At 35.6% G+C, this 14800-nt stretch overlaps 1 protein-coding gene across 15 annotated transcripts in view; it reads right to left on the bottom strand.

Annotated features, from left to right (window-relative positions):
• The window catches only part of SLC26A7 (solute carrier family 26 member 7), a 170131-nt gene that overhangs the window by 39015 nt on the left and 116316 nt on the right, over window positions 1–14800 (bottom strand). For all 15 annotated transcript variants that reach the window (XR_008536928.1, XM_063816410.1, XM_063816412.1 and 12 more), the window contains 2 exons: window positions 7293–7370; window positions 6182–6277 (listed from right to left, as the gene is read on the bottom strand). Coding sequence is in view for 14 of the 15 variants with exons in the window: in XM_063816410.1 (XP_063672480.1) it covers window positions 6182–6277; window positions 7293–7370 (174 nt within the window). In the remaining variant the exon portion in view is untranslated. The remainder of the gene's footprint in view (window positions 1–6181; window positions 6278–7292; window positions 7371–14800) is intronic.

Below are 14800 nucleotides of genomic sequence, written 5' to 3'. Positions count from 1 at the left end.
TTTTGTTATCTGCATTGTAAACCATTTGCCATACTGCTGCTAGAATTAATGTTCTTTTTTATATTTTTATTATACTTTAAGTTCTAGGGTACATGTGCACAACGTGCAGGTTTGTTACATATGTAAACATGTGCCATGTTGGTGTGCTGCACCCATTAACTCGTCATTTACATTAGGTATATCTCCTAATTCTATCCCTTCCCCCTCCCCCCACCCCACAACAGGCCCTGGTGTTGATGTTCCGCTTCCTGTGTCCAAGTGTTCTCATTGTTCAATTCCCACCTATGAGTGAGAACATGTGGTGTTTGGTTTTTTGTCCTTGTGATAGTTTGCTGCGAATGATGCTTTCCAGCTTCATCCATGTCCCTACAAAGGACATGAACTCAACATTTTTTATGGCTGCATAGTATTCCATGGTGTGTATGTGCCACATTTTCTTAATCCAGTCTATCGTTGTTGGACATTTGGGTTGGTTCCAAGTCTTTGCTATTGTGAGTAGTGCCGCAATAAACATACATGTGCGGCCAGGTGCGGTAACTCACACCTGTAATTCCAGCACTTTGGGAGGCTAAGATAGGTGGATCATGATGTCAGCAGATCGAGACCATCCTGGCTAACATGGAGAAACCCCGTCTCTACTAAAAATACAAAAAAATTAGCCAGGCCTGGTGGCAGGCACCTGTAGTCCCAGCTACTCGGGAGGCTGAGGCAGGAGAATGGCATGAACCCAGGAGGTGGAGCTTGCAGTGAGCCAAGATTGTGCCACTGCACTCCAGCCTGGGGGACGGAGTGAGACTATGCCTCAAAAAAAAAAAAAAAAAAAGAAAAAGAAAAAGAAAAAAACATATGTGTGCCTGTGTCTTTATAGCAGCATGATTTATATTCCTTTGGGTATATACCCAGTAATGGGATGGCTGGGTCAAATGGTATTTCTAGTTCTAGATCCCTGAGGAATTGCCACACGGTCTTCCACAATGGTTGAACTAGTTTACAGTCCCACCAACAGTGTAAAAGTGTGTCTGTTTCTCCACATCCTCTCCAACACCTGTTGTTTCCTGACTTTTTAATGATCACCATTCTAACTGGTGGGAGATGATATCTCATTGTGGTTTTGATTTGCATTTCTCTGATGGCCAATGATGATGAGCATTTTTTCATGTGTCTGTTGGCTGCATAAATGTCTTCTTTTGAGAAGTGTCTGTTCATGTCCTTTGCCCACTTTTTGATGGTGTTGTTTTCTTTTTCTTGTAAATTTGTTTGAGTTCATTGTAGATTCTGGATATTAGCCCTTTGTCAGATGAGTAGATTGCAAAAATGTTCTCCCATTCTGTAGGTTGCCTGTTCACCCTGATGGTAGTTTCTTTTGCTGTGCAGAAGCTCTTTAGTTTAATTAGATCCTATTTGTCAATTTTGGCTTTTGTTGCCATTGCTTTTGGTGTTTTAGACATGGAGTCCTTGCCCATGCCTACGTCCTGAATGGTATGGCCTAGGTTTTCTTCTAGGGCTTTTATGTTTTTAGGTCTAACATTTAAGTCTTTAATCCATCTTGAATTAATTTTTGTATACGGTGTAAACAAGGGATCAGTTTCAGCTTTCTACCTATGGCTAGCCAGTTTTCCCAGCACCATTTGTTAAATAGTGGAATTAATGTTCTAAGTATAGATTTGGATATCAGATTTAGAGAGTATATTAAAGGCATTTTTACTCAACCCTCCTCTGTTAAAATCCACCTAAAACAATATAAAATGTGAACATAGAAGGGAAAAAATCAGCATCAATGAAGCCAGAACGTGGTCAAAACTTCTCACTACAAAATATGATATAGACTTGCCAAATACTGTGAAATTTGGATGATAATCAAGGAGGACACTAGAAGCCAACAAACTTATCCTCAGAGCTCAATCGAGTATAGATTTTTGCAGAAATGCCAGAATCCTGAAAATTCTATGCAATAATCTGGTAAGAGCTTTTAGGGGCAACAGCTTCTAAGTTCTAAGGTCAAACATGGGCTACCAGAGAAAAAGGAAATGTACTCATAGAGATTTATTTGATACCAGATGACTGTAGAGTGAAAGGCCATTTGTATCACTTATAATCTGACTTCCTAAGTAAAGGTAACTGCAGGAAGTAAAACAAGATGAAGAATGGAGAGATGACAACAGCGTGAGATCTCCAGTGAACCTGTGATTTCTGAGGCTTTGCTTCCATGATCTAAATAAGAACTGTGGGCTGCTCTACCTCATTTCCAACCTCCTGCTTTCCCTATGTTGTTTTCCAGCAAATAGGTCCCCTAAAAATGCATTACAATTCTAAATAAATCATCAAGGGCCCTATTCATGGAAATGAGGAAAATAAAGAAATAAAATAATGAATAAAAAACACCAAAAGCAATGGCAACAAAAGCCAAATTGACAAATGGGATCTAATTAAACTAAAGAGCTTCTGCACAGCAAAAGAAACTACCATCAGAGTGAACAGCCAGCCTACAAAATGGGAGAAAATTTTCACAACCTACTCATCTGACAAAGGGCTAATATCCAGAATCTACAATGAACTCAAACAAATTTACAAGAAAAAAACTAACAACCCCATCAAAAAGTGGGCGAAGGATATGAACAGACATTTCTCAAAAGAAGACATTTATGCAGCCAAAAAACACATGAAAAAATGCTCATCGTCACTGGCCATCAGAGAAATGCAAATCAAAACCACAATGAGATACCATCTCACGCCAGTTAGAATGGCGATCATTAAAAAGTCAGGAAACAACAGGTGCTGGAGAGGATGTGGAGAAATAGGAACACTTTTACACTGTTGGTGGGACTGTAAACTAGTTCAACCATTGTGGAAGTCAGTGTGGCGATTCCTCAGGGATCTAGAACTAGAAATACCATTTGACCCAGCCATCCCATTACTGGGTACATACCAAAAGGATTATAAATTATGCTGCTATAAAGACACATGCACACGTATGTTTATTGCGGCACTATTCACAATAGCAAAGACTTGGAACCAAACCAAATGTCCAACAATGATAGACTGGATTAAGAAAATGTGGCACATGTACACCATGGAATACTATGCAGCCATAAAACAGGATGAGTTCATGTCCTTTGTAGGGACATGGATGAAACTGGAAACCATCATTCTCAGCAAACTATTGCAAGGACAAAAAAATCAAACACTGTATGTTCTCACTCATAGGTGGGAATTGAACAATGAGAACACATGGACACAGGAAGGGGAACATCACACTCCGGGGACTGTTCTGGTGTTGGGGGAGAGGGGAGGGATAGCATTTGGAGATATACCTAATGCTAAATGACGAGGTAATGGGCGCAGCACACCAACATGGCACATGTATACATATGTAATAAACCTGCATATTGTGCACATGTACCCTAAAACTTAAAGTATAATAATAATAAAATTTAAAAAAAGAGGCAAAAGATAGATTTGGATATGTAATGTGCAATATAATCTCAGGAAAAAAAACCTTAAATATAAAAATTCAAAGAAGGAATGATCAATGAAAAACAGAAAAACAGAAGGAGATAAAAAGCAAGCAGCCTAGAATAATTCAGGAAAGAAAATGAATGAAAATAAAAGCCATGTTTAAAATTAAAAAGTAAGAAAATCACAACTAGAAATACATAATCAGAGATATGTGTCTAGTCCAAAGAAATCACTTGCACAGAAAAAGAAAATAATCATGGGAAAATATATAGATATGAAGAAAAACAAAGTAAAAACAAACAAAATTCACTGAGAAGAGAGCAGAACACAGATTTGAAAAATTATTCAAAGATATATTAGAAGAAAAAATTTGTAAATAATTCCTGATTATGCGATCAAAAGATTATGTCATGCTCAGAAATTTGAGACTGAGTGCTCAACCACAGTGATATTCTGATAATAGTACCAGAGTTCAGTAGTAAGAAGAAAGAACTTCATTGAGCATCCATTTAGAAAAACAAGCTTACTTAAAATAACAACAAAAAAATTACGTTGACCTGTGATTTCTCTACTTTACCCCTCAATGCCTAAAGATAATGTTAGATTTAAAAAGACCTGAGAGAAAGCATTTTACACTCAGTCAAAAACTTCCTTCTAGTATGAAAACAATCAGATATTGTCACCATGAAATAGCTCAAGGAATATAAAACACACGAGTTCTTGGAAAACTACTTGGTGATGTACAGAAAACAAAGAGATGAAATAAATAACGAGTATGAGAATCCTTTTTTTTTTCAAAAAGATTAAAGGTAACCACTAAATGCATCTAAACAATAGAATTTTCTATATCTTATAACTCAATGAATGATATAATCTTCCTCCAATGATGCTCCTAAATAGAAACTCAGAAGTCATTCCAACTGATCCACATTATATAATGAACTGGTGGTGAGGACTAACAAATACAATCTCTTTAATATTTTTCATCTGATTCTTTCTTGTACTTCATGGTCTCAGCCTTGGTCTAGGTCTTTCTCATTTATATGCCTGAAGGGCTAAAGCAGTGCTCCAGTTGCTGTATACTTCACCAGTTTGATCCATCTTCCTCAAACTACTCAAGTGACCTTTCTAATACATACATTTTATTCTTATTTCACCTTTCAGTGATGTTTCACTGCCTTCATAATGAAATCAAATCATCTTTGTAAAACTTGAGTTGCTTTGCCCAATCCAACCCATTCGTAACTTTTCCAACATCATCTGTCACTACTCCCATCCTCACATTATATGTTCTACCCATGCCAAATACCTTGATTTTTTCAGAGACAGACATGTTCACACTCATCTCTGTATCTTTGCATATGAGGTTCTCTTTGTTTCTTCTCCAGGTAATGCCTATTCATTCTTCAATTCTCAACTTAAAAATCACTTCCTAATAGAAATCTTACTTGACATCTTCTCTACCCTTTCCAATATGGTAACATGCTGCCTCCTATATGATCAATGAGTTCCTTAGAAATAACTTAACCATAGGGTTATCAAGTAGCTTGTTGAGTAAGTTTGCATCTTCTCATTTCTTTGTTTTCATGAGCCACCTAACATGTATCACCTTTAAAAGGTCATGGTTAATTTTGGCCTTTTGTTCTGCCTACAAAATACTGTTCCTTCAAGTCTCAGTTCATATTTCAGCTCTTCTGTGAGAGTCTTTCATGTTAATCAGTCCAAATTAAATGCTTCTGCCTCTATTTTCCCCAAAACTAAGCTCTTACTTTTCCTTCCAGGTCATTTTGTATCCTGTCTTGCATAATAATTTAGTGTTTCTATGTCCACTGCCTCCACAAATAACTGTCTAGAGAGACTGGATAGTTCTTTTTTCATCTGCACATTCCTCATGGTGCCCAGCATTATACTTTGGTGGGAGCTCAGCAATATTGAGCCCCAGGAGGAATATTACAAAAGTAGGCACCAGCATAAATAATGTCCCAAAACCTCTCAGAGAAAATGATCTGAAGAAGAGAAAATGTGTATTTCATATTAATAATTATATTCCAATATGGTGACTGTCATAATAGAACTAAACAGAGGGTACTCATGAAGTACTTCTCCCATATTGGAGAGGGAGAGAATTCTGGATTGCTCTTGCATAGATAGGTTTCTCTAGAATCAGTGTGCTATTTATGTTAGTAGAAATCATACTTTATCATGGTTCAATATATTTTAATCTGTTTCAAGCATGGTCCTCTTAATGTAACCCATTTAAAAGGCAATTCATGAGACCTTTTGTATTTAGAATGACAGTGGTCACCATTAAGAGGTTCACCCTATATGCACACAGCATGCATTCTTAGTGATTAATGATAGTTTTTCATAAAGGTTATAAATTGCCATATTTCTATTCGTGTCTATTTCCCTGGTAAGTCTTACTTCCAAAATTAATTCATATTGTAAATTGGGCATCCCAAATCCACTGAAATTATTAGCATTTCTTTAAAAGTTCTCAAACTATACATTCATCAAAATTTGACCAAACTCTATTTCTGTTTCATATGAAGCCAATTTATATTTTAATGCTTTTATTAAGATTTTGGGAAAAAAAATGGTAGTTTGTAAAGTGTACAAGTCTCAAATGACTATATCTATTTTCTGCAAATAAAAGTATTAGTGCATATTTGGTAACATAAGCTTAAGCTAAAAAGGGATTGTTTTAGGTCAAATTTCTACTTACCCAATCAATTTTATCCACATTCCAATATTTTTTTAAATCTCGGAACTGTATTAGCATTCCCTTCAGTCCCACAACAATAATGCTTGCAAGGACACACTAGAAATAAAACGTAAGTTGAAGAAGAAGCAACATAAAAATTTTAACTTAAATTTAAAAGGGCTAAGGTATTTTTATTTTTTTTGTTTTTAAAGTACTTAATAGAGAAAAGCAATCACCAATTAGAAGACAAAAGCAATATTTATTTTGTTTAAAGCTAACCTATTATTGCACTTTAGGAATATAATATATATTCTAGAAATTCATAAGGTAATATTTGTACAATTCTAAACAACAAGAGCAAAAAGAAAATAAGTAAATGGTAAAGGTGAACATCATGAAGCTAAATGCCCTCTTAACTAAACGTATTCACGGTCATTTGTTTGAAATGTATTTGTTGCATGAAATTAAATATGTATATCATATATTTTCTTATAATTGCCTTAAATGTCAATTATCTGATTTCACCTGAAGATATTTATAACTCTCTTGAAAAGCAAACTTGATTATTGGAAGATCCTACCATGGAAATGGTTTATTCTCACTACACACATGAAAAATTAGAATAGCAAAGGATGGAGACTGGCTCTCATAAGCCCAGTGTTTTGCATTCCTTTAGTGCCTCAGGCTTATGAAGAAGAAGGTGAAGCACTGGCACTAATGTTCTGAATCACTTTGTGTAACAGATACATCAACAGCAGGAAGCTGTATTTTGTTTCCTATTTCCTTGCCCCAGCACATATGTTTTTCTAACAGTCAAAGTTTTAGTAAAATTTATACTTCTTATAACAGAATATGCCTAGTTCCACTCTCCAGATGAGCACAGAATGAATCTAGTTCCACAATACCATTCTTATGTGAGAGCCAAAAACGTAAAAAAAAAACAGCCACGGTACCCCCTCCCACGCCTGCCTCAAATGTGGTAGCTTTCCACACCTCCCCATTCAAACTTTACTTCTGTAACATGGTTTCTACATTTAGGATTGTTGAGGTTATACTTCCAAGAAATTTTATATGCAATGATTCTCATGAAAAGTTAAATTAAAAAGTAGATAGTGAAAAAGCACTACCGTACCATGGGCAGCCAGTAAAGCAAAGGTCCTATTGCATAGATGACTATAAGGACGAAAATGCAAGATATTAGACAAGCCACCTGTAAAATACAAGACAGACAAAAAGGAAAAAGAAAGCCTTGAACTTTTTTATTATGTCAAAGTTATGGGGTGGGGGGATAATTCTTAGTTTATCTTGATTAGAAGAAACAAAATGTTGACACGTAACTGTTAAATTGCTTAGACTGTCATTATCTATATTTTGCAACTGAGGGAAGCCAAATGTGAGAGCTGACAAACTGGTGCAATCAAATTAAGTCAGTGATGAGAGAAAAGCAATTTCACACAAAGAAACAGGACACCATCAACTTTTATCACACATCACAGTGATGGCTTTTTTGTTTAATAGTGAAAGTGACATTTCAATTAAAAGTTCTTTAGCCTGTTGTTGTTTAGCCTGACTCCCCTCCTTATTTTGTAGGAGATTGTTTGGGCAATAACTGAATATGTGGCTTAGGATTTTTCTGTGCTGATAATTTCCTCTGAAGCATTTACCTTGTTCTTTGGATTTCTTTGTTAGTAAAGGCTCAAGTTGTGAAGTAGTTATATGGGATATGGGAGTGATCTCTGGCTGTGGAACAGACTTAATTTTACTAAACCTGAAAAGCCATTAGTATCATGTTCTAACCAACCAGCCTGCTGACAAAAGGCAGTTCAATTCACCTGACTCCTATAGCCATGTTCCACTTGATGGAGAACTTGATTTCACAGAAGCAAATGTTCAGGACCTAATAAAACATTTGGCCAAACTGCCTTCCTAACAAGAGAAAAGAAGGCTTTCACAGGCCATGAAGATGCCTAGAACATCATTATGGAGATATCAAAGGGAATTTGGACCTAGTAGAATGGCTTAAATTAAAAATAAATATATAAACAAACAATCAATATCAAAGGCTGGCAAAAACTCAGCGCAACTGGAATTCTCAGGCATTGCTGGTGGGAATACAATATGGTACAGCTACTCTGAAACAATTTGGCAGTGTCTTATAAAGTTACACATACACTTACCTTATGACTCAGGACTGGCTAAGAGAAATGAAACATATGTCCACGTGAAACCTAAATATATATTTATAGAACCTTTATTCATAAATGCCAAAATCATAAATAATTAAAATATCAACCAATTGGTGAATAAAGTGTGGTACATCCATACATTAAAATACAACTCAGCAATTTAAAAAAATGGATGAAATTCAAAATCATTAAACTAATGAAAGAACCTAAGCACAAAAGACTACATACTATAAGATTTCATATATATGACTTTCTGAAAAAAAGATAAATTATAGGATGCTAGAGGCTGGAGGTGGAGGCAAAGAATTGACTACAAAAGAGTATGAGAAAACTTTTTAGGGTGATAGAAATATTCTATATCTTGATTTTACTTGTTATACAACAATTTTTTTTTTCAAAAAAAGTGAACCGTATACCTTAAAAGAATAAATTTTACTATATCTAAATTATACCTCCATAAACCTTACTTTTAATTTAAAAACAAAAAAAAACCTGGGAAGAGATCTCTAACAATTGCTTACATGCATACGTCCACACCCACAACACTTGTCCTAACCTGGTACTATTAAAAAGTGTGTGTATATGGGAAGAAGGAGAGTGGAGTGGCAGTAGCTATAATTATTCTGCTAAGCAGGCAGTCATTCAAGGCCTTTCCCTGTTGGCAGAGGCTGAGGGAGTCTGTTCTCCCTTCCACAGTTTGTGTAACTCATCACAAACACTCATCAGCATACAAAGGGGAAAAACAATTCTTACTTGGGAATTAAATCAGTAGGGGAACTAATGATTGCCCATAAAAAAAGTTATAGTACACCAAATTGTCACTACCCTGATCATTTAGGAGCAACTGGTGATTTTACATAAGAATTTTTAAACAATAAAATATGATGCCTGACATTCTACTATACTGCAATGAGGTAGGTGTCAGAGTGCAGCTCACAGGATCCAGTCAGAGAGCTCAGTCAGTGATTCAGTAATTCCATGTTTACATGAAAAGAAAAAAATACCAACAGCTAAGGTTTATTTTAAGACAAAAGACAATGGCATGTACCCTTTTTGTGGGACTCTTCACTCATATCTTTACAATGTACCTGAAACCAAAACCCTAAATCTTAGGAGCTGGAATGAACTTTGTACACATGCAGTTGCAATTACTTGGAAGGATCTGAGACACAGAGAGGCAAAGTGACTATGCCAAGGTCATAGAGCTAGGGAATTAGAAAGCATGAAGGTAATATAAAATATGTACTGAATTGGGATCCAAAAACGCTAAATATATTTTAAGGTTCCCAAATTTATTATAGTACACTAAAGCTGCTATAGAAATTACAATCTAACTAAATAATTCTATTTAAAAACAGTAAATCACAACTACATGTGGGCTTTTCTCTAAATAATATTTAATTTATCTTTTATTTACATGGTGCTTTGTATGTTCATTAACAACAATTGAATTACAATTTCAGTCTTGTAGTAAAAATAAGTCAAGAGTTAAATGGATCTTATTTGGTAAAGGGTGACAAACTATAGGTGAAAAAGACTATTTGTTTACCTTAAATGGTAAGTCATGTAATGAAATAGACCATAAGCAAATGGGTTATGTTAGCTCCCTTAATGCACTTGCCTTATCATTGTTGATGCCCTTGGTCAAAAGATAAGTTCATCTAATCAGACAAGAAACTCTTAAGCTCTGTCCAGTGTATATACTCCCCAGTCATGGAAATTAATAATATTATAGTGTCTGCCCTCAAAGCTCTCAAAATACTGGTATTCATTCTCTTCATAAAGAAGAAGCCAGGACACTGAAATTTGGATTCGTAAAAAATCTTTGAGACTATGCAATGAAAGCCATCATTCCATAATTGCCAACTCAGTAAATTCAAAAAGAGCTCAAATTAAGATCAAATATTTGCAGTGTATAAAATAGAATTCTCTAATTTCAGGATTCTATAATAACCCACTTAAGCTATATTTCAAATATCATCTACTTTCTTTGTATATTTTACTTTGCATATGAGGTAATATTTTCTTGCCTTTCTCTGACCTACCTTGAGAAAAATTTGAAAAACAAGTTAAAACCAGAACAAAAGAGAAGAGCTTGTTCCTTTTTTAATCTCAGGAAAAAAAAAAAGAAAACTAGCTCCTTCTTAATAAGTTTCAGGTTGGCTTCTATTGCACTTAGTAAAGTGTTCACACAATTACCCACTGGGCAAACACTGGCTAGGATTTTACTCTTTAACTCCTTCTTTCCACATCATACTAACTAAATGACCAAATATATTTTTGCTTCAAAATCATAACTACTGATATTTAAGAGTTAATTCTGCATAAAAGATAATGAAATAATCTATATTTTATTCTTGTTATGTTCTCAAACAATTATTTTATATGCTCTATGTTAGTTACAAAGATGACCATGCATGCATTTTTATTATCCATACCTAGATATTTCGTTGGGAGTAGAGGGAGAAACCAGCCATTTACTTCCTAAGTAGTTGTCAAAGAAGGCATAAGCAGTTCTCGAACTCACTGCATGTGCAGTCTTGTGGAAAGTAGTGAAATGGCAAAAGAGATGGGAAAGGGCAGAAAGAAAAAAAGAGAGAGATGACATTAGATAACTAAAGCTAGATTAAGAAGGTTTTAAAGGAGATGAAAGCAATTAGCCAAATTTTGAAAGAATAAAGGAATACAGTTTGGCAAATTAGAATGCGGAGACAATCTCAGTGTTGCAGAAAAACATGCCAGCTGTTGTTTTCAGTTGTGGCTGAGCTGCCTGTGCAGCAGACGCAATCTCTCATCCCTCCTGGGTATACCTCCCGAGCTCCCTGCAGAGCACCAGCGGATCTCCTCTGTTGGAAGTGAAGAGAAGCATGCAGGGAAGAAAGCCAGGGGACACTGAGCTCCCTCCCATACTTACCGTTCTTTACAGGGAAGGAGAAAAGGAAGAAATGTAATTTTTTTGTGCTATTTGTCTAAGCTGTGCCACAAATTTCTTATTCCCCTAAAGGCCTTTCTTAGATATGCATGCTTTGGGTGTCACATCTAAAGGGGGTCACTGTAAAAAGGGTTTCTTCATATGGAAGATAGAAATGAGTCTGATGACCATGGCACTTGGTGTTAAATGATCAGTAACTCTTGTTGTTCCAATCCAAACATTTGGTTTCATTTTCTAAAGCACTGAAAGTCTTTACCATCAACTCACTTCTATATAAAATTGTCCCAAATTCACGGTCAAAACAGCCTCATATGGCTCTTGAGGACTTGAAATTTGGCTAGTTCATATTAAGGTATGCTGAAATCTAAAATACCAGATTTTGAAGCCTTGTACCAAGAAGAAAATAATGTTAAAATATCATTAATAACTTTTAAATTATTAACTTTGAAATATTAACATTAAAATGATAATATTTTGACTCCATTAGGGAAATTAAAATATAAAATTAAAATTATCAATTTCTTCTACTTCTAAAAATGTGGCTACTGGAAAATTTAAATTATCTGTGTATTATGTTTCTGTTCAATAGTGCTTCTCTGAAGTGCATGATCCTAAGCCTGGTTTTAAATGGGATTTTCTGTAAATGTGCAACATTAAGCAGTAATTAAAAAAAACTGTCCAGCCTGACCAGTCTCTTCTAACGTCAGCAAAACTGGTAGTTTTCTTTTATAGTTATTGGAAGCTCTCATTTCTCATTCATTCTTTTCTGTAGTAGTTACCTAACACCTACCACATGCCAGGTCCTGGGCTAGCCACTGAGGATACACTGAACCAAACCAGACAAGGTTTTGTGTTCTCCAGTAGCTTTAAGTCAAGGATAGAAGGGTAACATCAATCATATAATCACAATAATGAACATTTAATGTCAAATAGCACTAAGGACGCTGACAAAGAGGAACATGACAGACCCAGAAGTGGCAGTGAGATACGAAGGATGGGAGGAATTCACATAGAGAGGAAGGGAAAGGCGGCCTCAAAGACAAAGGGAACAGACACTGGAACCCACAAGGGCTGGAGAAGGACTAGGTCTGAGAATGAGGTGGAGAACAGGCCAAGAGGAGGCTGTGCCAGGACGCACTCAGCGCCTGGTAGACAGTAGAAATGTCTGAATTCTAAGACCCATGCAAAGCCTTTTAAGGACTTTAAGCAAAAATAACATGACCACATTTGCATTTTGTAAAGATAACTTTCCACAGAAATACCATTTCTGCAGAAATACCAGAAATGTTTCTGAATAAAAGTCAGTTGGTAAATTCATTAACAAGTGTAAGATGATTATCACTGATCCTTTGATTGGTTGTCATTAGCCTAAAAAATGAAGATTGTTTATCATCTACGTCAATTTATGGGATATAAATTTAGTCCCTAAGAGAATCAGAGCCATTTAAGGGGTTGTTTTGTGAAGTCATGTCACATAGAAAGTTGCTTTCACAAATAGCCTATTTAGAACAAAACTTTTAAGGCTTGGCTTACATAGTGCTTCCTCGGAACCATGTCAGTTATCAGTTTTACCCACATAAACTTAACACTTGCAATGTTAAAGGTCTGAAATGACTACCATGGGAAAGCATCCTCAATTTGAGTATGCACATTAAATTAGATTCTTTCCCTGTGCAATTTCATGGAAGCTGTTGAAAAGATTAGTGACCATCTCAACAAGCAGAGGAGCATGAAAATATTCTGCCACTGAGCTTTGTTTTCCTGGAATAGCGTTTTGACAGATTTCTTTCATTTCTTTTGGAGGCTGATGAATAGAATACCATGCAGAAAAAAAATTCCTATTAAATAAACAGTCCTTAGAAACGTTCTGTTGTTCTAGCCATTCAAATGTGTGGCCTCCAGAACAGAGAAGAGAAGGGGCGCTGCTTTATCCCAACCATATTAATCAAACATCTGTACACCCAACTCAAGTGAAAAAAAAATCCCAAATTTAAAATAAGTATAATCTTTCTCAAATTATTATCTTTCAGACACTCGATATTAAAGGTTACAAAGATGAATCAGATAGACTGATTATTACTAAAATAGCAATTAGAAAAGCAGGGAAATGCCTAAGGAAACCCCAATTATGGAACACATTGAAACTGGAAACACTTCGAAGATACTATTTCAACCTTTTCTGCCCATGTGATAAGTGAGTATGTTAACTTGCTCAAGATCCTGCCGCACAGTGGGCAACTTGGACTAGAAAACTGTCTCATTGCATCTTGACCATACCAGGATGTTTTAATATTAAATGTTAAAATAAGGTTCTAAACATATTTAATTATTTTCTAAATAACAATAGTAATAATAAAATCAATGATCATTGTTAACATTTTAAGGACATTTAGTGCTCAAGCATTGTGCTAAATAAGCATTATTAACTCCTTTAGTTGTTATAAGAATTCTACTTTAATAGGCAAATCTACTTATGCCAGAGAGGTCAAGTTACTTGTGCAAAGTCACTTCACTAGTGGTGAAGCCAGGGTACAAGCCCAGGCTCTGGAGCCCAACGCTGAACCACTCACTATGTTTATTGAGCCTGACAATGAAGAGAGAAACCTAATACATTCACTCTGGTAAGAAACCAGGAAGAAAGTACTATAGAATCCAGCTGGCACAATAGCTCACACCTGTAATCCCAACACTGGGAGTCAGAGGTTGGAGGATTTCTCAAAGCCAGGAGTTCAAAATAAGCCTGGTCAACAAAGCAAGACCATTATCTGTACTAAAATTTGAAAAAAAAAATATAGCAAGGTGTGGTGGTGCACGCCTGTTATTCCAGCTACTCTGGATACTGAGGTGAAAGGATACTTCAGACCACAAGTTTGAGGCTACAGTGAGCTATAGTGGTGCCACTGCACTCCAGCCTGGGCAACAGAGCAAGACTCTGCCAAAAAAAAAAAAAAAAAGAAAAAAAAACTGCTATAGGATCCTAGGATTTTACAGATAGACGAGTCATCAGAGTAGGGAATAATATTAAAGTTCACTGCGTATTAAACCTTCAAATTTAGATCACAAAGATTTGAGAGTACAGTTTGCAAAAATGTTTACACCACTACAGAAGATGACCCTACACTTGAAAATCAAAGCTGTGTAAAAATCTGTCAGATTACTTGTGTCATATAAACCAAGGTCGGAGGAGGATTTTACTTCTTAGCTGATGAGCTGTGGCAATTATTTGTCAAATTACAATAGATTCAGAATTGGTTACTGCTTCCTTTCATGTACTCTATGATACATTGATATGAACTTGATTAGTTAGTTTTATGTTAAATTTTAATATCTGTTGATCACTTTCCCACAAGGTCAACAAACACATACTTTTCAAACTTAATTATTCTACAACCTAAAATAGTATTTAATAAGGAAGACTCCCAATGAATGTTTGAGTTAGCCCAAATAGTGTTTTAAAAGTTCTCATTTGATTCCTATCTTAAACATAAATTGTTTGAATAATGGTTTGCTGTTAATGTTAAT

Source organism: Pan troglodytes, chromosome 7, assembly GCF_028858775.2.
Source record: "Pan troglodytes isolate AG18354 chromosome 7, NHGRI_mPanTro3-v2.0_pri, whole genome shotgun sequence".
Taxonomy (NCBI): Eukaryota; Metazoa; Chordata; class Mammalia; order Primates; family Hominidae; genus Pan; species Pan troglodytes.
Note: the sequence above shows the minus strand (reverse complement) of the source record. Positions and strands in the feature narration are given on the sequence as shown.